Source organism: Pseudopodoces humilis, chromosome 10 (assembly GCF_049639895.1).
Source record: "Pseudopodoces humilis isolate 2021_Gansu_Grassland_sample_001 chromosome 10, ASM4963989v1, whole genome shotgun sequence".
Classification (NCBI taxonomy): domain Eukaryota; kingdom Metazoa; phylum Chordata; class Aves; order Passeriformes; family Paridae; genus Pseudopodoces; species Pseudopodoces humilis.
In genome coordinates, this window is record NC_142209.1 from 1713950 (window position 1) to 1738372 (window position 24423).

The following is a 24423-nucleotide window of genomic DNA, read 5'->3' on the forward strand; positions in this document are numbered from 1 at the left end:
CTCTGTGGCAAGGAAATGCAAAGCAAAGCAAGTCCTTGGGTAAAGACCCAACCTTGGGAGGACAGGACTTCTGATGTCTCAGGAGAAACCCTTGCTTTGAACCACATTTCCAAAGCAGAGTTCACTGCTCGTAGGTCAGGATGACTCACAGCCTTCAGGGCATATCCTGCACAATTCCCATGCGCTTTCATGGGTGCAGTCACAGCAGCAATCTGTTATCGTTTATACAATTGGAATTTAGCAATCTGGAATTTCATCTAAAGCAACAAAACACGGCATCTGAGCCCTATGGATAAATATATTAAAATTAACATAACTGAAATTGGCCAGAGCTCTATCCTTATGGAGGGAACACACACTTCTTTCCCTCTAGTCCTTCTAGCCCTGGTGCCAACACTAAATTATATTACAAAGGGAGTGAGTGAAGCCACTCTTGAGTAGGAGAGGCAGCTTGAAGATCATGTCCCAAGCACAGTGAGAGTCCCAGCAGGACCCTGAGTTGGAGATCCACAAACAGTATGCTAACACAAACAGCAATATTTGGGGAGGCCTCCTGAACGCTTTGGCTGTGAGGGTTTTATTTGGTTCTGGTTAGGGACGCTCAGTAGTGCTGAGGATGAAGGGAAGGAAGGGCAGGGTTCCTGATGAAACTGCAGCAGGGGCTGCTCTGTTGTTCTTGATAAGAAGCATGACAGCTGTGCCCACAACATCTGGTTCTCATTGAACCCTAGTGAGAGTTCCTTGCTGAGTCTCTTCCACCCCAGATGTGGTGGTTTAATTGATGGAGCCTGAGAAGTTTTTAGGTCCAGTGTGGAATGCCGCCTTTCACTGTGATATGTGACGCCAGATACAGTAAGGGCTGGGCTGCTCAGAGCCATCTTTTAAAAGCATTTAATTTCAATATTGAATTTTGAGTCTATTGCCCTCTGTTGGCTCAAGTGCAGGGTAAAGCTCCTTCTTGAGGTGAAAGCTAACAAAAATCTCCTCCTGGCTGAGTGGGGAGGCTTGTGGAGTTTGGAAAATGCAGGATCAAGCCTGCTGTAGCCTTGTGCATGTGAGTGTGCACAGCTCCTGTGCCCCCATAGCTCTGTTTAAGAATGCAGGCACAGCTCTAACCAAGGAGGAAGGGGCTCTGGAAACTGCCTGCCTCGGCCATTGAAGACTGCATATAAAAAGAAAGTTTTCAGGAGTGATCAGAGGGGATCGTGGTTTGGTGAGCAGGGATAAAGAGGATCCTGCACACTCATGAAACAGCACAGAAAGCAATGCAGAAACCCCTCAGGGAGAACTGGGCAAGTGGGAGATAAGTTAGCCTTAATGTCTTTCAGCTCTGGCATGCAACAGCCAGAAATGCTTTGGTGAAAAGTCTCTCAAGGATTTATTTTCAATTCCAAAGCAAAAGAAAGATGGCAACCCACACCATCAAAGCTCCTTCTGCACACAACACTGCCAGAGAAAACATGCCTTTCCACTTCCTCTCAGCTGGATCCTTCCTACCTAAGGCATGAGACTGACCCATCTGCTCAGACCACAGAGCTACTGCCCAGTTACCCTGTGTCTGACAGCCACTGGCAGCAGATTTAGGAAACAGCCTAAATCCATTAGGTAGGAAATGTGCTTTGGTGAGCTCTTAGCACTTTCTGTGCTGCTCCTGCACAGAGCCAGACCAGGTATTTTCCTGAACTCTTAGAAGGCCCAGGCATGAAGCCCCTCCAGTGTGGGAAAACCAGGGCAGATGCTGCTGCTGTGACATGAAAGTGGTGATGTCAGGAGGGGACAGCCTTTGAGTGGAGTGTGAGCATCCTGACAAAAGAGAAACTCCACCCTGAGAGAGAAGAGAGTGCAATGGGTAACAACAGAGCTGTAGAAAGAAGTGCTGTTTGCAGACCACGGGCGAGAGAGACCATTTAACCTTCTCAATCTGCATCTCTTTTTGCAGAGGCAGAGAAGTAAAGATCCAGACTTTCAGACCTGCAGCTCTGTGGATCCCTCCCTGCTGTTGGCTAACATCATACTGGGTCTCCCTGATCTGATACAGCAGCACATTTCACAGCAGCGGTGGTGAACATCGTTTCAGTCAAAACTGTTAGAACTGAACTGGAAAATACATTGTTCTGTGAGCCACAGAGCAACACGAGAGCTTCTTTTAGATGTGTGTCTTTCTGCCTCCATCTGAAATAAGCTCCATAGCTCGTCTCACTTGCCATCTGTTGGGAAAGATCCACCCTGGACACTGCCTGTGCTGCAGCCAGGCTGGAGCTGCTCTGGGACAGCTTGGCCAGCAGTTCCTCTGTTCTGTCTGTCTGTCTGGAGAGTGTGCACAGAGGGACTGACCCCTCACTGCTGCCAAAGAGCTGAACTCTGCTTAACTCTCCCTCAGCACAGTCCTCAACACAGGTCTCTCCCTCATCTACCTGGCAGCCAGAGCACACAAACCTCTAGAAACTTAATTAACTTGCAGACTCCTTGCACAGCTTTCAGTGGCGATTGCACTTGGCCAACGTGTCATGAGGTTATTCAGGGGGAGGGAGAAGCAACCTGATGAAGGCATGGATAGGTAAGGCAAGATAAAACTCATTTCCTCAGGAAGTCAAAGCAAAATGAGCTGAAAGGAAAAAAAAAGAAAAGTTGACTGTAGAGAACAAGTATGACAAGTGACCTTGGAAGACCTCTGGCACCTTTAGTTCCTGAGAAGGAGCAGTCTGGCAGAAGCCTGTGAGTGTGTTTGTGCACACAGCAGGGATGTGAGGGGGGGTCAGGAGCTGTAAACAGCAATTTTTGTGGATCAGTAGAAGTATCAGGAGTGTTACATCCCTTGCATTTCAGATACATTTCAGTGTCTGTGACATTGCTGGCTTGATCAGCCTTCATCCTTAACCTGCCTCTGAGTTGTGTGGAGTTTCTCAATACCAGGAACTCACCAATTAAATTCTGTGCATGCCTTGAAACATTAAATTTACCATTTCTGAAACACTAAGAGATAAATATCAAGGGGCAAGAAAAATAGATTAAACTCAACTCCTGGACAGCATAAACACACAGGAAGATGGATTGCAGAGACTAAAACCACATCTCTTCGTGTGAAATACTGCTCTTACACAGAGGAGTGGCTCAAAATTTGCAAAACCCACCTCTGTTAATGTAGAAACCGTCATGATCAAGACTGGAAATTGTTTGCTTTGCATTGATACTTTCTAGATAAACTCTCAGACTAGAAAAATTCAAAAGTCAAATGTATGTGTGTTGCCCTTTGGAACCAAAAAATGATCAAGACATGAAAGGTTTGAGATGGTTAAATGTTTTCTCCAGGGGCTGGGGATTAACAGTCTGGGCAAGTAGCAGAGGAGGGAAATAAAAAAAAAAAGGAAAATAAAAGAAGAAACTCTTAAGTGACCTGACAAGGGAAACTTAAATCTTATTTTTAAGAGGTTAGGTTGTACTAAAGCTTGAAAAATTAAATCCACAGCTGTCTCCAGAGGACTATATCTCACTGAGAAAGCTTCAAGTAAGTTTATCATGTATCCAACACCTAGACATTGGACCTCAGGGACCACTAGGATAATATTTCCTCTGGATTAGCAAGAAAGCTAGCAAGTGACATTTGTATGAGACTAACTTTTAGTTTAAGGGGTTTTCTTATAAAATGATAAATGAAGAATGAGCACACTGGGAAGGAAAGTTCATGCAGTTTGTAAATCTAATACATCCCCACTATTTGTTTAAAAATGTGCTGTTATCTTCTAAATTAGTTTTATTTAGTGATATCAGTAATTTGATGTTTTTATGTCTGTCATCCTCCCAGTGAGGATCAATGTGCTTTTTTAGAGCAATATTTTTAATCTCATAATCCCCTTTATGAGAAATGCTTTTAATTTCAGAGACCACAAGCACTGGCACTGAGACAATATGTATGAAAAAAATTCTAGAGTAAAACTGTAGGAAACACAGGATGGATCTGGCACAATTACAGTGCTTCCCTTCTTCTGGGATTCTTCACTAGTAGCCAATAAAGCCCAGGATAAGTTGGAATGCTACTAATTAACTCACCTCACTAGGCCTTGCCACGACAACTGATATGCCCCTGGGTCCCAGGGGAATCTCATGAAACATAAGAGATGCTCAGCTGGGTGAGCTAAGGACAACTTTAATATGCTAACTCTGAAATCTGAAATCCAGTAGCAAATTGAGTTCTGTACAAAATAAAACTCGGACATCTAAACAAATGCCAATGTTGGAGTTTTGTAGCACAAAACACTTTTTAAAAAAATGTATTTCACTCTTTCTGTGTCTATAAAAAACACACTGGTGTGAGGAACAGGCCATGGGTCCCCACAGCAAAATGCCAGCAGTCTGAGGATGGGTTACAGCAATGTAGCATTACCCTGTTCTGCTCACAAGGAACATCAGTGATAACTGTGGTTTCCAGCTCTATAGAAAACCCTCAGTCACACACCTATGTGCTTCTCTGTACCTTCACAGATGCACGTGTAGGAGGTGGAATGAAGAAAAAGCATACAGAGCAAAATTAAATGGGGAAAGTGAAATAAAGGGGATGGCTTAAACAGCTTACAGATGGTTAATGAAGTTGAAAGCTGAAGGATTGTTTTTTCAACACACAGCTCAACAGCACTGTAAAACCTCCATTATTGTAACCCAGAAGCTCCTGAGAACCAGTAATTTCCAGAGCTGAACTCCTGGGCTCTCGTATTTTCTTACTCATGAGCCAGCCAGTCCCTGTTTTTTCCTTCCTTCAGTGCTTTCCAGGCTCCTTGAAAGCACAGCTGGGAGAGTGAAGGAATATTCTTCACCCCATGTTCCCTTGCACCTCTTGGGCCTTCTGTTGCCACCCCAGACCATCACCATCCTCCTCTGACAGCCTCTTCCAGGTGCCTCAAATGCTCTCCTGCTTTTCCCTCACCAAGCAGGGCGAAGGGGCAAGTGCACTAAATCAAACCCAAGTTCACCCTCTGCTTGGTTCCTTCCATGATGGGAATAAAACAAATTAGCATCAGGAAAGACCCTGGGAAAGGATTTACTCTACACTCACCCACATTCTCTTTCTTAAACTCCTGATATAAAGGCTGGTAATAATGGGGAAGCATCAACTCATAAATCCTAAGGTAAGTCATTCCATGTGTTAAGTGGTATCCCACTAAAATTTTATGCTTTATTTCAGGTCTGAATTCATCTAGCTTGAATGCCTCTCCTTGTACTTCCACTCTGCTACACTCCTTAAGTGCTTTGGCTACAATTAGGTGGAAACAAATACAAAAATAGTGCAATCTGTAAAAACAGAAGATTTCCCTGATTTGGAGAACAATGCTGGTGTTGTCCATGCGAGTTTAAGGACTTAACAAAAAGATTTTGGCTGTAAAGTGTTGTGCAAAATCTTCAGTTTTTTAAGGAAATAGCCAGTGTCTGAGGTATTTAGGATTAATACTGAAAAAATGATATTTCCCTCTTGAATCCATTTGAAATTACTTATGTCAAATGTCACCACAGCAACACCACTTCAGCTGAGGTACTCATTCCTTGCTCTCCCATTGCCTTTTTTTTTGGACAAAAACTGAAAAAAAAAAAGGCAATTATTGTTGTGCAAAGTAGAAACGATTTGATGAACACATGCAGAATCCTTTTCTTTTGAAGGGGAGGAATTCCTGATTTATGATGAAATATAGACTTGTTCAAGTGTAAAAGAGACCCCTCCTTGAAAACACTTTAGCTAGTGCTTAACTTTATTACTGTGGCAAAATTAAGCACGTGCTTGAGTGGTTGCAGAGTCAGAACCATAAAATGTCACAGCCTTTATAGCTATGAGTCTGCTTTCTGCCTGCTGCATCTAATAAACATTAAGAGGTGAAATTCTGTCCCCACTGGGGTCAGTGGTAAACTCTCATTGATTTCAGCAGAACCAGGATTTTGCACAAGAAATCCCCCTCACTGTCATTAGGGGTCACAAGATGACATGAACAGAGAGAGGCCATCTGCTCCTTCTTGTGTGGATACTTCTATATTTAATCTTTTCGGGCTGTTTGCCAGAAAATGAGGAGAAATGGAAAATGCAAATCCTAGTGCAGCACAAATACTGAACATCCACAGCCAGAACATACTGGCAGGTAGGTGTGGCACTTTGGGATGTGCTTTAGTGGTGGATTTGTCAGTGTTAGGTTTATTCTTGGAGCTTGATCTTAAAAGGCTTTCCAACCTACATGATTCTAAGGTTCTATGACAATATACAATATGCTGCTTTGTGTTCCTCCCAGCAAAATTCCCTCTTAATTTTCTTAAAATTCCCTGGTCTCGAGTCAGACACTGGAAGTCCATGTAGATGGTTACTTTACCACAACCCCAGCTCCAGAAGGTGCTACAAGGTCATCAAAGATCAATCCCATGGAAGGCAGCACTTCTGACTTCAATAGGCCAAAGGAGAAACAGCACACTCACTCTACAGTGAACTCTTTATGCAGAGATCTGCTTCTTTTCACATCTTTGGATGTTTCTTTTTACATCTGAAGCAATGGAAACCTACAGGTAATTATCTTCCCTGTTTTGAATGAGTTGCAAAGTGACATATTAGCTCAGCATTGGATTAAATATATTATAAAATACAAGTCAAGTTCTTAATGGAGAATTGTGTTCTCATTTTTGTGAAGTCTCATGTTCAAGAATTACTAAAGTACCCAGGATTTGCCATCACAATCATGTGCAAGCCTGAAAATGCCCTTCTCCTGAGCAGATGTCACTGTCACTGCTGATCAAAAAGGCACTCAAGAATCACCTTGATCTGTGCTCCAAGATTAATTCCATCCAGAAGAGCTAAGCCAGACTTTCCCATTGTGTATCAGATTTTGCTTTGCTTCGTCTCACTTCCTCCTCCCAGTATAAACTTTTAAGCCCGGGGTTTATTACCTCCATTCCTCAATCCCTTACTGTGTGACAGCACAGCAGAACAACATCATCTCCATCCCCCCTGGAGCTGCACAGTCTAATCACCTAACATGTTTCCCTGGAAGACATCCTTTCAGAGTGCTCCAATTTATTTTAGCTAATAAAGAGTCTTAAGGAGTTTTATGCACAGTTCATTTTACAGGGTCTAGGCAAATGTCCCATATTCATGATTTTTCCCTACAAAACCACTGAATTCTTTTTTTTTCCTGAGAACAAGATGCAACCTTCAATGGATAAATTACAAATTTCAGGGTTGCTTTGGTTTCTCAGCTCCACAAGACACAAGAGATTAGTCTATTACATTTTAACAATTCCATTTGCTGCAGAAAAACAGTGTTGGTTATTTTGGTTGATTTTTTTTTTCAGAGTGATGTAAAAGAAACTAGTCCCAACACATTTTCAACATGCAGTCTTGTCATATACCAAAGGCTCATTGAAGACAATGGAAACACGTTTTTTGACTTAAAAATCACTGTTAGTATCAGTACTTTTCAATCCTAAGAGAACAAACAAGAAGAAATAAGATCAAGTTCACCATGAGGCAATGTGGTGGGTGTTGCTCCAATGTCACTGAGTGTATTCTGTCCATCTGGTTAATAACATCTGTCTGCAGCTTGACCAAAAAATATAAATTTGGGGGTATTTGCATAAAAATGTTGCTCCATCTGTGCTTATTCTACATATACAATAGGAGAACACTGCACAGTTCTGTCTTTCCTCTTGTTTTTTACCCACCTGCTTCACTCCTTTTGCCCAACTTCTCCTCATGCAACTTCCTCCACCATCCTCTTCCTACTCTGATTTTCTCTGTAACTCCCATGCTCTTTCACACTCTTCTTTACATTCCCTCACTACAAAAAAAAAATCTCCAACCTGACTCCAGAACAGTATTTATTACAGCTGTTCTAAGAAAAAAAACCCCAAAGTCACCTTCCAAAGAAGAAAAAAAGTAGAAACACAAAAATCTTGCACATTCCAGCTTCTGCTTGCAACTTGATCACTCTTCTGCCTCAAATACACCCTCTCTTTCCTCCTCCCAATATATAATTCTACCATGCAGGTGAGGGGATCTCCAGAGCCTCATCCCATAAACCTCATCACACTATGAGCAAAGGGATGTGAGGAATTGTGCAAAACAACATCAGAAGCTCAGGGCAAGGGTGTAGAATAAAACCTCAGGCAGTACGTACTCTACAATTTAATTTTAGAACAATCTACCATGAAATACATGGGTTTTGGTGTTTATGCCATGTGGTTTTCTAAACCCAGCATCAGCTGGTTGCCACTGACCAACAGAATTGATCTTGGCAGTGCTGGTGGCTCAATACCTACAAAGCTGAGATATTCCACTTGGACTCTTCCAGGCTCTGCTGTCCCTTCAGGTCCTGACAAACAGATAATTTTAGCCCAAACATCATGGCACACTTAACTGGAATAAATGTCCCTTTAATCATATTTTTCAGTTCTCACATTCTTTTGTATCATTCTCATCTTGTAATCCTTGGCCTATTTTCCATAGGTGCCTAAAAGTAGACTCCATTCACAGGCATATGTGACCAGATAAATAAGATAAATTCACAGTGAAATAAATGGAGATTGTCAGGCACTTTGTGCTCAGTAAATATCAGACTATTTATATAGCTGCAGAGTTTAATGTTTGGCTTATGCTTATCTGGAGAGCTGCTGTAATCACTGGAGAATTATCATTCTGATTAGGTAGCTGTATTTTTTTTTCTTTATGACAATATTACTGTGATAAAAATAGAATAAGCCTAGTAACAAAGGTGTTATGTTCTAGCAATGTTCTGTAAATTCATTGCACTAAGGCAGCACTTCATATTTCACAGGGTACTTTTCTTTTTCCATTTTTTGCTAAAACAAAGGCAGGCACTGTGTGGATTCCAGAAATTATTTCATTCTGCTCAGTTACAGATTATGAAAGTATAAAAATTCTTAGTCTTTAATGGGATCAGTAGACATTAAGTAATTATGTTTAATATTTTGCCACAATAAAAAAAAAACAACAAAAGCTTTGTTGTCTATTATTTATTTCTGCATTACCCCTACGACTCTGGGTAGACAGAATTTTCAATTGTACGTTATGAGGCAGTAAAGAGTACTCTAGAAAACTACAGCCCATTAAAATCCTTTCTGAGACCTCTTGGATATGATGCTGTTTGCTTGTTCTTTAGAGTGGCTTGGAGAAAAGATAAAGGGACAGAGGATTCAGGTGCTGGCTGAATGTGTAACTTTTCCAACATGATTTTGGATTTGCAGCCACTTTGCCTGAGGCTGGAGCTACAGCAGTGTCATCCCCGTGCTCTCTGTGTGTCAGTGACCCAAAAGGAAGATTATGTTTCAAAACACCAAGGCTGCCTTAAGGCTGGGCTTAGCCAAGAGCTGGTGTTGAGGACCAGTGACTGCAGACAGGGTCTGGAACATTTCTTGACGAGGAGAAACTGTGGGAGCTGGGAGAGCTTAGTCTGGAGAAGAAAGGAGACCTCATCAATTCATACACGTCTCAAAGGCAGATGCCAAGAGGATGGTGCCAGACCGTTTGTGGTGTCATTCATGGCCATGGATTAGGTGCAACAGCCATGAACTGAAACGCAAGTTCCACCTCAACACGAGAAATTTCTTTGAGCTGAGCGTGATGGAGGACGCTGTCCAGGAATCCAGGAAGGTTGAGAATCCTCCCTGTCTGAAGGCATCCCAAACCCACCTGGATGCATCCCTGTGTCACCTGCTCTGGGCGACCCTGCTTTGGCAGAAGGGTTGGCCAGGATGATCTCCAGAGGTTCCTTCCAACCCTGTGAACATCAAGTGCCCTCACTCCTGCTGCTCACAGCGTCCTGAAGTAGCTCTCACCAAAACCAACTTGCTGATTAATTGAAGAAACATTTTGTAATTTGTCAGGAGGGGGCAGTGATGCATATCAGTTTCAAAATAAGAAGCATTAAATAAATACAGAATACTTCGTAAAGGATACCAACCCACCTGCCTGTGCTGTAGTGAGGTCAGGTCACTTTTCACTCTCAGCCAAGCCTCTACCAGCTTGAACCGCGCAGCGTCTCAAGTTTAGAAACTTAACTTTTGTGTACATATTTAGGGAGGGGGGGTGGGGTTGGGAAACCCCCACAGCTCCTTCGTTCATTTCCAGATCCCTCGCAAGCGAACAGGACGGGTTCTTTCCCCTCCCGTGAGGGGCCGGCAGCCGGCGGCGCAGCGCCTCCCCCGCGGCTGCAGGGGGCGCTAAGGGGGAGGGAAAGGCGGGAAGGGGGGGGGCGCGCGCGTGCGCACGGCGGCTGGGGGGGGGGGGGAGCGGCGGCGCGTGCTCAGAGCCTGCCCGCGCGCGCGCGTGCGCGGGGCGGGGCGGGGCTCGCGCTCTCCCTGGTAACGAGCACCGCGCGCGCGGGGCCGGGCCCTGCCCGGGCCGCCCCCCCCCCCCCCCCTCCCCGCCCCCAACATCCCCTCAGAGCCCCTCAGCGCCCCTCACCGCCGCCATGCAGAGCGAGGACGCCCGGTACCTCAAGAGGTAACCGGGGAGGATGGGTACAAGGGCGCGGCGGTTCGTGCTGGGGATGAACGGGGTAGGGGTCGTGGCGGTTGAGGCGCAGCAGTTTGTCCCGAGTGTGTCAGGTTGTGAGATGGGAGACACAGGTGTTGTGGGGTGTTTGCAGAGGGGTGGATGGGCGATTGTGGTAATATAGGGGACCTGAGGGTGTGGTGGGTTGGGAGGACAAAAAGGGGCTGTGGTGTCGCTGGTTGTAGTGAGGACTGGTTTGGGGATGGATGGGAAATTATTGCTGGGGAGGTGACAATGGACAGTGTTTGGAGAGGAGTGATGATGAAGTGGGTGGAGGTATTGCGAGTGAGGAGTGGCTGGTTTGGAAGCTGACTGGAGGTTGTGGTGTGCTGGGTAAGATGGCTGGGGGGGTTTGGGAATGGGAGAGGGATTTGTTTAGGAGGTTCCCCCCTCAGCCTGCCCCAATCTGTTGGGCAGATTTGGATGAGGACTGGGAGGGTTAGGGATGAGCGAAGGTTACAAAGGCAGGGTAGGCAGAGAGATGGGCTGGGTGCTGCTGGGGAGAAGGTGGTAGTTTGGAGGGGTGCTCTGCTCTGGGGGTGGCTGTGGTGGCGTTTTATGGTGTGTTTGGGATGAGGCACTGAAGTGGCAGCAGGTTGAGAGAATAGGTGCTACTAGGAGATGATTGGGGAAGATCATTGTGTATTAGGTGCTGGGATGGGGCAGGTGGCAGCTTTGGGGATCAGGGATGGGATAAGAGACAGTAAAGCCAGGTTCAGGGAGCAGCTGGGAGACTGATTCAGAGGAGATGTTAAGAGTATGGCATGGCAGATTGGGCAGGACAAGTGACATGGATGGAGGAGGTAACTGTGGTGTATAAAGTGTGTGATCTGGGTTTGATGTTGCAGATGTGATGAATGAATGGTGCCTTTTATTTGTCTATTTGGCAGTGAGACCAGTCAGCCTAAAGAATAGGGCCTGAGTTGGCAGCTGTTGGATCTCTGTCGGTTGTTTCAGAGCAAAAGTGAGTCAGTCCCAAAAAATGCCAGGTCATCTAGGCCTCTGTTCAAATGTGATGTGTGGCCAGTGTCACTGTATCCTGTCATGCTAGTGATTTTATCCATCACATCTTGAATCCTAAGGAGTTCCTGTTTTGGTTTTTTGTTTTGTTTTTGTTTTTTTTTTACTTCCTTTCCACTTATTAGTATTTGCAGAATTTCCTGTTTAGACTGTTAAGTTTTGCTTTTTTCTCCCCTTATATGCCACATATTAAGACCCATAGTTGGAAACAGTGGAGGGGAAAAAAAAAAACCCTCTTGATAATTTTTGAACATTGGTTCTGTCATAGCAATGCCATGATGGGTAAAAATCAAGTGGCCACCCTTAATTAAATCAACAGCTGTAACCTTAGAGTAGTACCTGTTTTTTAAGCCTTACTTGTTCAGTTTGTGCCATCTTATGTGATCTTGTACGAATTTCTGTTCTGTAGTCATCCCTGGAACAGGTGTAGTTGTCTCTCTTTTTTGGGAGTACAAACCCAAAACTGCCTGCTGTGCTGTTTAATGTGACCAGGCTGGTGTGCAAGTCTGGTCCTCCTCTTCTCCCTGTTTCCCTTTGTCATCATCCATGGCCATTCCCCCTCCCACCAAGTCTGACTTGCTGGGATTTGTTATTGGATTTTCAGCCTTACCCACGTGCGCCGTTTGTCCCACTTCTCATTAGAATAGTTTGCTTTTGCTTTTTCCCTCTAAAGGAATTAGTTAATAAAGGATATTAACACTCCAGCAGTGGTTATGTGAGCTCAGCTTGCCCAGCTTTTGTCTGTAGAAACGGCCTTCCTCTTTTAAACCTTGGACTGAACTGGGTTCTTGTTGACAAAGCAAGCAGTGAAGTGAAAGGACAGGCTGATGTGCATGAGAGCTCCCCAGTGCATTGCTGCTTCTACTCATTATAACGTTGCAGTTTTTAATCTTTTATGAAGTGATTTACAGACTCAAGATGTGTAGAAAATCAGTAAAGAAGATGTTTAGAGATTTAGGGGAGAGGAAGGGATTTTTTTCTGTAAATAAAGATTTACCTTGTGATGCTGCCAATCTGAATACAGTGTTTTCCAAATGAAAAACAACTTTACTGGCTGGGGAGTACATTTTAGCGTAGTTCCTCAAGCATTTCACAAGCTAGGATTTTCAGAGAGGGAACGTGGCTGTGTATTGATTTGTGACTTCATTAGCTCAGAAATAGCTCAGGCAGAGAGGGTTTTTTGTCAATGTGAGAGGGCAGAAAAATCTCTGCAGCTGTAAGTTCTTCAGTTTACCCATCTGTTCCTCTGAAAAAAAAAATTAAATATAGGAAGTTCTAAAACTCTTTAAGCAGTCTTAAGCTAAGCTCATCAGTGGTTTACTGTTGCCAAAAAGAGGAGGTTTCACTCCTTCTTTCCCCTGATGATAAATAGGAAGTTGTTCCTTTTCTGTAGAGCATTTTAGTTCTGTTACACAGTGAAAAACTTCCTCTCTCCAAAACATGGAGAGTTTTCTGTTGGATTGCTGGAATTGACTGTGACAGGGATTGATGAGCCCTCATGTTGAACTCCAAGGTGACTGCCAGGAGCAGGGAAAACACTGGAAGATCTAATCCTTTTGGCAGTGATGAGCTGTTAGTTCAGCTTCATTCTTGTAAAACTTTACCAAACTCCTGTTCTCTACCCACCTTTTTCTTTATATCTGTAAGTATTACTGAGCTGTCACTAACCAGAGCTTTGACTGTCAAGAGCCTGAGTGTTTGCAGTTGGCATCTCCTGATAGATCTTAATGTAGGAGAAATACATTTGGAGGTGGGGAGTGAGAACTGGATTCTTTTGAAATAGATTTGCCATAAGCTTTCTGTCCTGCAAGACTGGACCTTGTGAGAACAGAGAACAGACTGTAATGAAACATCTGCTTCAAGGTACTGTTAAAGGGAAATGAACCCAAGTCTTCAAAAAATCTCAAGTCATAAAGGGAGTTTTGCTATACTCTCATGGTAAATGTTACTCTCTAGCAGGGAGGTGTTTTTGTTTGCTCTCTGTAGCTTTATGTCCTTGCAAGGCTGGTAGTTGAATTGAACTCTTCGTTTCTCACAGCAGCCCTTTCTGTGGTTTGTGGGGCTTTTTTTGGTAGCTGTATCTCAAGGCAAAGGTGTTTTTTGCAGCTGTATTCTGGAGATGGGAAAATGGACATCAGAGTAGCTGGGTAGATGGAGACATATTTCAAACATTTTCTGCTGAGAGTGGTTACACCACAGGATGCATCTGGATTTGCTGACATTTCCAGCTTTATGAGATTGAAGTAGTTTTCCCTGATCTAACTGACCCAATGCCACGGCTACCTCCTATCTGCTAGATGCTGATATGACTACTGGTAAAGCTACTTGTAATTCTCTTTATGGACGTGATCTGTCTACAAACCTGAACACACAACAAAAAACCCACTCCACATCCCAAAAGCCAAACCCACATTTTGGAGGTGGTTTTAATTTGCAGTGCTTTAGCAGCCTGGTTTATGGTAAAACTGTAAATATTCGATTGGCAGTACCAGGTGGAAAAGGGACAAGTGTCGTCTTTACCAATAAATAAAAATGTGTCACTGTATTCTCTGGATGTGGTTCTGCCACTGCTTGGAAACAGAAATGAGGTGTATCTTCATCCACCTGAGCCTTTCCTCGGGACCCTTGGATCTGCATGGACACCGAATTGTTGGCACAAAGGAGTGGAAAGAGCAGGACAGGCCCTTTTGGCACTGACATACCCCAGAGTGATTCCCTGGAGAATACTTCTCCCAAGGATCTGTAGCTGTAGAAAAGCAGGTAGACGTGATCTGTAGCTTTTATTGGCAGCTGGTGATTTCTGTACTCCCTCAAGCCTGGCAGCAGGCACAATGAGGTGAAGAACAGTAGCAAAGAGGTTTGTTTCAATAGAGAATAGTTAAATAGAAATACAAATTATTTGTAGTTCAGTCTCATAGAATTGTAACTACTAAGAGTTAGCCAAGAGAATGACAAAAAAATTCCATTTTTAGAGGACTGCACTAAGCAAAGGCCATACAAAGATTTGTCAGTACTGACAAGGTAGTAGGGAATCAACTGTAAAATTCACCTGCTTGGTGAAATGTGTCTTTTTACTCATTGTGGTGAGGTGGAACAGGATAACTCTGATTTCTTTCCTGATTTCTGTGAGTAAGGCTTATTACAGCTGGATATTTCTGTACTACAAGTAATAGCCAAGAACATGCCACTAGCAGCAGGCTTTGGTACAGCTGTGTGGGATGGAATATGGTATGGAATGAGAGCCCTACATGGGTTTAGGGTCTGCACAGAACAGCGGGCAGATAACTGATTTCTGCTCTGGTGTGTTTTCTGAGCTTTTCATTTAATCTATTTTTTTCTTCCCTTTATGACAGGAAGGTAAAAGGAGGTAACATAGATGTGCATCCATCTGAGAAAGCCCTCATTGTCCATTATGAAGTGGAAGCAACGATTCTGGGCGAGTTGGGAGACCCCATGCTGGGGGAACGCAAGGAATGTCAGAAAATGTAAGGTCATAGCAAGCTCTGATATTGTATTTCAATCTTTGTAGTCATGGATTCAATAAATCAGAGTACCACCCAACTCTGAGAAGTTGTAGCTTATAATCTTTATGCAACTTAATGCTGGACTAGCAGAGGGTTTCAAAGCTGGGAAATAACATGTGCCTCGGAAGGTTAACATCTGAAACACACATTGTAAATTGCTTTTCATCCATGTCCTTTAAAGTGTTTTGTAAAGAAAAGTGATGACTCCTGTTCTACATGATGGGTAGTTGAGGCAGAGAAAAGTGATTGTTTCCTGTGCAAATGGTAGTTCATGTTGGAGCAAGAAGTACCATTGAACCTCCTGACAGCCTCATGCTCCGGCTGTTGGCTCTCCTGTTGTTTTGATCTGCTCCTGCCCAGCCAGTGAATTCACTACTTCATCTGCATTTTACTTTTGCCTGGTTAATTTCTTTCAAGATCATTAAAATATTCCCTACTGGAAAAGCCCAGAGAACTATCGTAACTTCGGTTTTCAAGCTGCAAGGTTGGACCTATTCTAGGCAGTGGGTTTAGCTCTGTACTGATTTCTTTTTGAAAATTCAAGCTGAAGTGGCTGCCTGTGTGAGAGCGTGTTAGAAGGAAAACTGGGGGAAAAGAGGAGAGAATCTTTAAATTTTCTCAAATTTTTGAAGATATTGGAAGCATTCTTCTGTCATCAGATGAATCAGCATAACTTGCATCTACAAGGTGGTGGAATTCCTTTTTGTTCCACCCTGTTAATGCCCACAGAGATTTCTTATTGCTTGTTGCTTGTGGACCTGGCTGCAGATCTGCCAGAGCTTTGGGAGACTCCTGGCACTGCAAAAGGACCTTCCTGTGCAGACAACACCCAGAACTGCCTCTCATTTGGGGCTTTTTATGAGTGCAATATTCCTTTGTGGTGCTGTGCACTTTTTATGGGGTATATTGCAAATCAATTACTGTCTTTTGAATCTAAGGTGGTTGTAAGGGATCTGTTCATACAGCTGCCTTTAATGTTCCTGCTTGTCAGCTCGTGAACAGTTACGCTTCATCAAACCTGTTTGACAGTTGCTTGCCACTTGGAGTTCAGAGACACCACTTTGACATGAAAGGCACAGGCACTGGGTGTATCAGGATCATTTCTGCTTCAGGAAATTCATGGCTGTGTAAACATAATCAAAGGACTGAAGATAAAAAAAAAAATTTAAACTGAAAAGAGACTTGTCTGTTGCAGAATTCGGCTGAAGAGTCTTAATGCAAATACAGACATTGGTTCCCTGGCTCGAAAGGTTGTTGAAGAATGCAAGCTCATTCACCCCTCCAAGCTTGCAGAAGTAGAGCAGCTGCTGTACTACCTGCAGAACCGCAGAGATTCCACAGCAGTAAAAGGTAAAAACCACAGGAACAAAGTGCCTTGGGACTGATTGCCTGAGCCTTGAACAAATATTGAGGTGTTTCTAGCTGAGAGCCCAATGTGCCTGATGTACCAGTTCTCTGGGGGATGGTGACAGTAGGGGACATGTATGTTATATCACCTTTGGAAACTATTATGATCTTGAAGTGAGATTGAAGGAAGTTACCTTTTTAACACCCAATTTTATTTTATTATTTTGGTTACACTTAGTATTGAGGCTTCTTACTGGCTGCCTTTTGCTTTAGCAGGACTTGTGAGGTGCAGATTGCAGTTGGGTGCAGCCTCATGATATTGAATCTGCACTTACAGTGACATCAAAAATGTCTAAGAGGATCTTCCTATCAAGACCTCTTTTCTTGCAAGGGTAGACAATGGGCCTAGGCTGAATTTGGGCTGTGTGGAAAACTGGACAAGTTTTGGTCCAGTGTTGCATAGCCTGGGGTATTTCTCTTGTCATCCTAAGTTCCTGGCCTCCTGTGTGTGTCCTAAGTTCACTTTAAACTTTCTGCTCAGGGGACAGTTGAATATTTAACATTAGATTCTACATTACCTTGCAGTTATCAAGGTTTCTGGCAATCATGAACTGGTAAGCTTTGTTCTCAAGCTGGATTCCTAGTGAGACAAATTTAAAATGAAGATTTACATTATATATGGGGTTTGATTGTAAGAGCTTCATATGTTTTACTATTTTTCACTCTGCATTTCTGTGTCTTGGTGTGTCACAGGGCACAAGCAGAATCAAAGCTGCTGAAGTTTCACTGTGGGAGTGTTGTCATTCTGGGCTTGCTCTAAGGTTTATTACCCTCTGTCTCCCCAGTTGATTGGGCTATCACTGATTATTTAGACTGAATTGTCAAAATGCAGCTGAGGATTTGCTTTACTCCCTAGGGACTATTCAGCTTCAGAAACCTGTATTAGTTTGGCAGGTCAGCTGGATACAAAAGGACTTTGACCTTGATTTAATGGGAGTGTTCATTATGGGAACACTGGATAAGTGTTTGGTTTGTGTAACTTAACTGCATCCATGTCTTTTTCTTTATAGAAAAGAAGGAGAAAACCAGCAAGCCAAAAGATCCACCCCCATTTGAAGGAACAGAGGTAAATATTGGTGTTAAAAGAGAAATGCAAACCCAGTTTACTACTTTAGTAAGCAGTTACAAAAGAGAGGAAGGGAGAGGAAATACTGAATTCTTGTGGTTTTTTCCTTCTTGTTTTTTAAACAAAGAACTTGGTTTGGAAATACTGCACAATGGAAAAAAAATATCTCCATAAAGGGTAAAATATTTGACTTGTATACTTGCCCCTCCAAGTATAGCACACAGCAGGACAGCCAGTGAGGACTGGAACATCAGACAGGACACAAAGTTGTGTCTGACCATCCTTTGATTTTTAGGAATGATATCTCCTCAGATTGCCTGGTGTTCATTAGAAGTGATTCTGCATGTGTTGGGGTATTTTAACTTGTGTTTTATTTTTGTCTAAGATCTGTATTTAAATATAGAAGCTGGGTGCCCTTTGGTGTCACAACTGAATAAGGTTGTGATTGCTGGTGTTGAATTGCCATCTCTCTCTGTGAAACTCTTGCTTCTGGCTGCTTTCAGATTGATGAAGTTGCCAATATCAATGACATGGATGAGTACATTGAGTTACTCTACGATGACATTCCTGACAAGGTGCGTGGCTCTGCCCTCATCCTGCAGCTGGCCAGGAATCCTGATAATTTGGAAGAGCTGCTTATAAATGGTAACTTTTAAACCCAATGGTAATTTCTCTTGATGTCCTGTTAATTTGTGTCCAGGGAAAAGTAGTTCACCTTTAATTTGGGATTTTCATTAGTTTGCTAGGCTCTATTTCTCTGTATATAATTAGTTTGCCATCAAAGCCCAGTTGGGCCTTTCTATAAATGGATGCTGCTCAGACTGGTCTTAGGTGAGCCTAATACTGAAATCTTCCTGGCCTTTACTACTCTACCTGGCTTCAGCTATCTTTTTCTAATCCTAGTTATTTTGATGCTAAATTAACTTCAGCTAGCATTACTGCTAGAGATGGGAATGTATTGTTGTATTCTGTAGATCAGGAAACCTGTCTTGAAAAGGGGATTTGCAAGCTGACATAGGTTAATTTTGTGATTTTCTTTCCTTGTCCCTTTGGTCTCTTTTGCTGAGCCCTTATGCTCTCACATTCCTTGAGTAAATGATAACTTCAATACATGCCCATCTTGCAATGTCACCACGAAACATGGAATGGGATGGGAATGGTGAGCCATGAAATAATGGCTTGTCCCTATGAGTTGTTGAAAATATTTTAGTGCTTCGTGTTTCCAGCTGCTGCTTTTCTGATCAAGTAACATGGTGTACATGAAGAGAGACTGGCTAGGGGGAAGGTGGATGGAAAAGTGAGATTAAATAAGACAAGGGAAAACCAAATTATTTAATAAGATAATGTAGATTCAGGGGGAAAAATAAATAGAAAGATGGATGAGAAATACTACCTGTCAAGATAGAATTTAAAGGGGATTTGAAAGTTAAAATTGTGATGTTTTAGGCACATTGTAGTGTGGAGCACAGAGCTGGCAGAGGCCTCAAGATCTGAAGGTTAGTAAAATTACTTCGGTGTTTTGTTGTACTTTCCTTCCATGTTGCCTCTTAGGGTTTGTGACAGGGTGATCACCCAGGGCACTCTCTGGTAGTGAGTAGTGAGCATCTTAAAGCAAGACACCTGGGAAAGTGTTCCACTAGAAAACTGATAGATGTAGAATAAGGTGTATTCAAAATCTGAGGCTCACGAGCTAAAAAGGAGGGGCACAAAATGGTGATGCTTCTCTAAATCTTTTTTTCACTTCAGAAACTGCCCTGGGTGCGTTGGCTAGAGTGCTGAGGGAAGACTGGAAACAAAGCATCGAACTGGCTACCAATATAATTTACATTTTCTTCTGCTTTTCAAGGTGAGTACAGAGTCCCTGGATTTAGGAGCATAAAGAATGTAGCTCTGCTTAGTGGCTTTTCATCTGTTCTCTGCTCTGCACTACAAAACTTCACTGAAACAAGAAAAACAGAAACACACTTGAGCCTCAGTTTTATCACTTACAACAAAAAGAACTCTCATGCTGAGACAGTTTGTAAGAGAGCTGGGAAGAAACTAGTAAAGATTCTGACTCATAGCTTTGTGTCAGAAATGAAAGGTGGCTGAGCTGCCACCTCTAATTTCCATCTGCACTCCTACAGGGAAGAAACAATGTTCAACACTGAAGTGAGTGCTTGTTGTTATTTAGCTATGCCAGTGTTTCAGCATACCCTGCCTAGAAATAATTCCAGCAGAAATTGCATTTACCTTGATTTTAGGTCTCTGTTATGTTTCTGGTGAGGAGAGAGTGCTCTGAAGCACTTGCAGTATGAAAGGCAGGGCTGAGGGGAAAATCTTTTAATTTATGCATGAAAATTGGAGTGTGTTTTTTTTTTTTAATCTGGACCATCAAACTGTTTGTAGTCTTTCTACAAGTTGAGAAAATATTCATGTTTTCCGGGATTGTTCTTGTTTTGAAATAATTTTCCAATAGGGAAGTGCTATAATGGGCACACTTTTTTAACATTTCACGTGGTGCAATATTGCTACCATAGATGTCAAAATAGATATGGAGTTGTTGGCATTTATTTCTCACAAATATTATTTTTTCAATGTAGTTTCTCTCAATTTCATGGGATAATCACACATTACAAAATTGGAGCTCTGTGTATGAATATCATAGACCATGAGCTGAAGAGACATGAGCTTTGGCAGGAAGAAATTGCTAAAAAGAAGAAAGCTGATATCCTTTTGATATTCTGGCATAGCCTGATGGCTTCTGACTTGTCTTGATGAGTGTTGTTGGATTACACAACTTGAACATACAGCACCTCCTATAAAAGCAGAATTTAAAGAATTAAATGAATGTACCAGAAAGGGCAAAATATAATTGCAGATATCAGAAAGACCAAGAGTGAACATTTTGGCATGTGAAAGAGGTTAAGCTGAAGCTACTAAAGCAACACAAGAAAAGAAATGTTGTCTTTTATCAGCATTAGGTCTTAGAACATCTGTGCTGCTTATTAGGGTGTAAAATACGCCAGCCTAGAAGGAGAGAAGAATCATGTTCTGGACTGCAGGTGTGGCAAGCTGATGCTGAGGGAGTCTTGACACTGGGTATTCCATAGGTCCCTTGCTTTTCACTAGTGATTGAGGAACACTTTTGAGGACAGTTATCATCTAGCCTGTATCACTTTTCTCTGAACTCCTTAACTTCTGTAATTCACTTGATGAAGATCCTGAAAATCAAACCCTGAAAAAGGACTACGAGAAAACTTACAAGAAATACAAAGGGCTGGTTGTCAAGCAGGAACAGCTCCTTAGAGGTACCAAATCCAAATAGCAAATTATTTTGTTGTTGGTAAACATGGCTGAGGGATTCTGTTTGATCCTTGTTATAACCAGGATGTCTTAAACATTCTGAATGTGTGGATGAATATGGAAGAGTGTTGCCAAAGAAAGAATAGGGAGAAAACAAGTACTTAATCAGATTGTTTGACACTATTAATAATTGTAAAAGCCATTTGTCAGGAGAAGAGCAAAAGTGATCCACTCTTCTTTACTCATGATGTTGGTTTGGGAGGAGTTGGGTATTTGGATTCTTTTGAGTTTGCCTAACTTAGCTTGTATCAGACTGTTTGAATAGATTTCATTATATCTCAGTTTTTGTACTAAAATACACTTCATGTTAGATTGAAATTGTCTGAGTGGCAAACCCTTCCTGAGAAGGGCTTTTTAATGGTTTCTGTTGGAATTGAAATGAAAAAAAATACAAACCACACAACATAAAAAGCTTCTAATGATCATAATTCTAATTTTTTTTCAGAGCCACAATTAGAATTAATCTTAATGCTTTTTAAAGAGGCAAAAACAAGCATTCATAGGCAATTTCTTGCAAAATGCATCAAAAAGGGAGCATAATGCTTCTGGAAGTGTTGTCTGCAGCACTTGAAGTGTAAATAGAGACTTGTTAATTGTGTTGATTTTGATCTGTTGGTGTGATTTGTATTGACCTTTGCTAGTTGCAATTTACCTGCTCCTAAACCTCGCTGAGGATACTCGCATTGAGCTGAAGATGAGGAACAAGAACATTGTCCACATGCTGGTGAAAGCACTGGACCGGGATAATTTTGAGCTGCTTATCCTCGTTGTCACCTTCCTGAAGAAACTCAGCATTTTTATGGAGAACAAAAATGATATGGTGAGGCTTGTAGCACTCTACTGCAATGCTGGAAAAGTTGGAGTTCTGAAAACTTTGTGTGGTTGGAGGGAAGAGGGAGACGTCTCTACTTTCACACTGAGTATCTCTAGCATTGATTATCCTATTTTGTTAAAAGTAAAATGAGTGAAAGAAAAGCACAACATCCAGTCATAACCTGCTGCAAAGAGTTTTGGGGAAATGCCATCCCAAACAGAGAATATGATGCAAAATATGATCCACAAAATTCCACATCTGGAATTCAGCACCTCAGAGTCTTCTCATGTCCCCAGTTCTGGTGATGCCCATAATTCTGCCCCCAGACTAAACTCATGTGACAACATATTATTGTTTCTGCCATGTACTGACTTGGGAAGAGAGGTGTTTATCCTTTAGAGTTTGCTAAATTAGTTTACTTATTTCCTATGTCAGGTTGGTTTTGAAAGGCACTTCACATCTATTCCTTCCTGCTGCCAGTAGCTCCTGAGAACTTGGAGGCAGTTATTCTTCATAAGCTTTTTTAAAATTATTTATTTTTTTGGTGGATTCTTACACTTCTGAAATTGTAGCATAATTTTTTTTGCAACTTCAAGCTCTAGCCAAGTATCTCCTTTACTGTTACTTTAATAGATGCTTGACTTCAACTTTGTCCCTCTCTGTTACAATTTATTAGATGAAAATGATACATTTTCCTTATCCAAGAGGTAATCTGAGATCAGTGATACACAGAGATTGTGAGATGAAAAGATCAGTGTAAAAGCAATAGTGAATTAACTGGGCCTCTGCATGCATGCACACTGAACACTGCAGACAAGAAGTATCTCCCTTATTTATATATGGGACTTGGTTAGGAAAATAAGAATTAGCTCTCCAGCCCACTGATTTGCTGGCATACTTTCTCCATTCCATCTGATTTAGTGGAAAGACAAATGAAGCAAAAATGTTGAGTCGATTTTATTTTAGTGTTCTTTCAGTTTTGAAAGTGGTGGTGTGCTTCAGGTCAGCTGTCTGAGCATTCCTTACTGATAATAAAGATGATGCTTTTTTCTTCAGAGTATTATTAAGGAAATGTAAAAGGACAAGGTGTTCTGATATTTGTATTGGGCAGTAATGCAAAACTTTAAAAGGCAAAATGACCCAAGATTAATTGTGCAGCACCTGATTCTAAGTAAAACTGAATAATGCATATGTATTTATAGCACATTCTTTCCTTGGCTATTCCAGGGCCATATTAAATTCAAAGCAGTGAGGCAGGAGTTCTTGCTATCTGACTTCTTCTGATCAAAGCTGTCCAGGCAGTTGTTTGATTATTGCACTGTGCTGTGTGGGGAGAGCTGTAGTTTCTTTTCTTAGTATTCATTCAGTGTCTATTTATAACCAGACTAGTAATGTACATGGAGAAGAATGCCAAGTAATTTTATGTGCCTCCTTCTGGCCAAAGAAGGATCTGGGAAACAAAAAACGAATGCATTTAAAATATTGTGTCAAATAAAAGTACAGAAATGTTGCTTAAAACATGATAAAAACTTTCTGAAGTCTTGCCCAGTTCAGATGTGTTTTCTGGCTGGTAAAGTGAACATGATCTCAGGAACTGATACCACTTCTCAGTTCCTGGATTCCACTTTTTAATTTGAAAGTGATACATGTTTCAAGATGACTTTCATGCTTTTATTAAATTAACACGCAGGATGGCATGCCTCTTCTGAGAGCACATGCACGCTTCTGTCTAGGGGTTCATTTAAAATTCATAATGAAAGGTCTCAAATTCTTTTTGGATGCCAATTTTCTGTCTTTCTTGGTTGGGTCTATCTTTGACTCTACTGGCAGTTGCTGCAGGATTGCACGTGTTAAAGTTTAAATGAGTTTGCTTACCCCAATGTAGTTTTGCAGGTCATGTCTTCACCACATTCCTGCAGTATTCCAACTGTGAGGAATGTTTCCAAGACATCTGAACTGGTTGGTTCAAAACCTTTTTTAATCAATGTTTCCCAGTAACCCAATCTAGAAGACTTCAACCACAAAGACATAAGCAAAACTACTTCAGATGAATATGCATTAAGTCACTATAATGGCTACAAATTGGATACTGAAGCCGAAGTAAGTTTGGATGGATTATGTTTGTTTGGTTTTTTCCTTGAAATACAGGTTGAAATGGATATTGTTGAAAAACTTGTGAAAATGGTACCATGTGAACATGAAGACCTGCTGAATATCACTCTTCGGCTCTTACTGAATCTCTCCTTTGACACAGGCCTGAGAAGTAAAATGGTCCATGTTGGTTTGCTTCCCAAACTCACTGCACTCCTGGGTATGTCTTCTTTTGGTCTAACACAGACATTTCAGCATTTCAGTGAAGCTGTTGACATCACGGTATGATGTACCAAAAAGTTGCTGTGTCACTTTTGTCTTTGCCACTTCCTCACTACTCCCAGCTCCTCAGCATTCACATCATCTTGTCACACACTTTAAATGGAAGTTTAGAAGGTTTCCAGTAGATTTACTTCTAGGGTCTCTTAAACAGTAGAATGCATCTTCCAGTCTTGAAAAATTACTTCAGTAGCAACTTGAAAACCACGTGAGCTGATGACATGAATGATGTTTGTAATTCTGGGGGAGCACCTAGGTAAAATAGCCAGCAACTTCACAAAGCCTAGCTGATGGAGGTACAAACTATATTTATTCATTTATTCATTTTTAATGAAGCTTGGTG

The 24423-nt window shown here is 42.0% G+C and overlaps 2 protein-coding genes across 3 annotated transcripts in view; one reads left to right on the plus strand and one right to left on the minus strand.

Annotated features, from left to right (window-relative positions):
* NTMT2 (N-terminal Xaa-Pro-Lys N-methyltransferase 2) overlaps positions 1 to 10065 on the minus strand; it is a 29814-nt gene extending 19749 nt beyond the window's left edge. Inside the window, exon 1 of the mRNA XM_005528670.3 lies at positions 9946 to 10065. The gene's annotated coding sequence lies outside the window, so the exon portion shown is untranslated. The remainder of the gene's footprint in view (positions 1 to 9945) is intronic.
* Positions 10066 to 10354: 289 nt separating this feature from the next.
* KIFAP3 (kinesin associated protein 3) overlaps positions 10355 to 24423 on the plus strand; it is a 67791-nt gene continuing 53722 nt past the window's right edge. For both annotated transcript variants that reach the window (XM_014257615.2, XM_005528671.3), the window contains exons 1-10: positions 10355 to 10483; positions 14908 to 15039; positions 16274 to 16428; positions 17496 to 17551; positions 18055 to 18196; positions 19298 to 19397; positions 20134 to 20258; positions 20743 to 20841; positions 21538 to 21716; positions 23859 to 24021. In XM_014257615.2, the coding sequence (XP_014113090.1) occupies positions 10452 to 10483; positions 14908 to 15039; positions 16274 to 16428; positions 17496 to 17551; positions 18055 to 18196; positions 19298 to 19397; positions 20134 to 20258; positions 20743 to 20841; positions 21538 to 21716; positions 23859 to 24021 (1183 nt within the window). In that variant the 5' untranslated portion in view covers positions 10355 to 10451. The remainder of the gene's footprint in view (positions 10484 to 14907; positions 15040 to 16273; positions 16429 to 17495; positions 17552 to 18054; positions 18197 to 19297; positions 19398 to 20133; positions 20259 to 20742; positions 20842 to 21537; positions 21717 to 23858; positions 24022 to 24423) is intronic.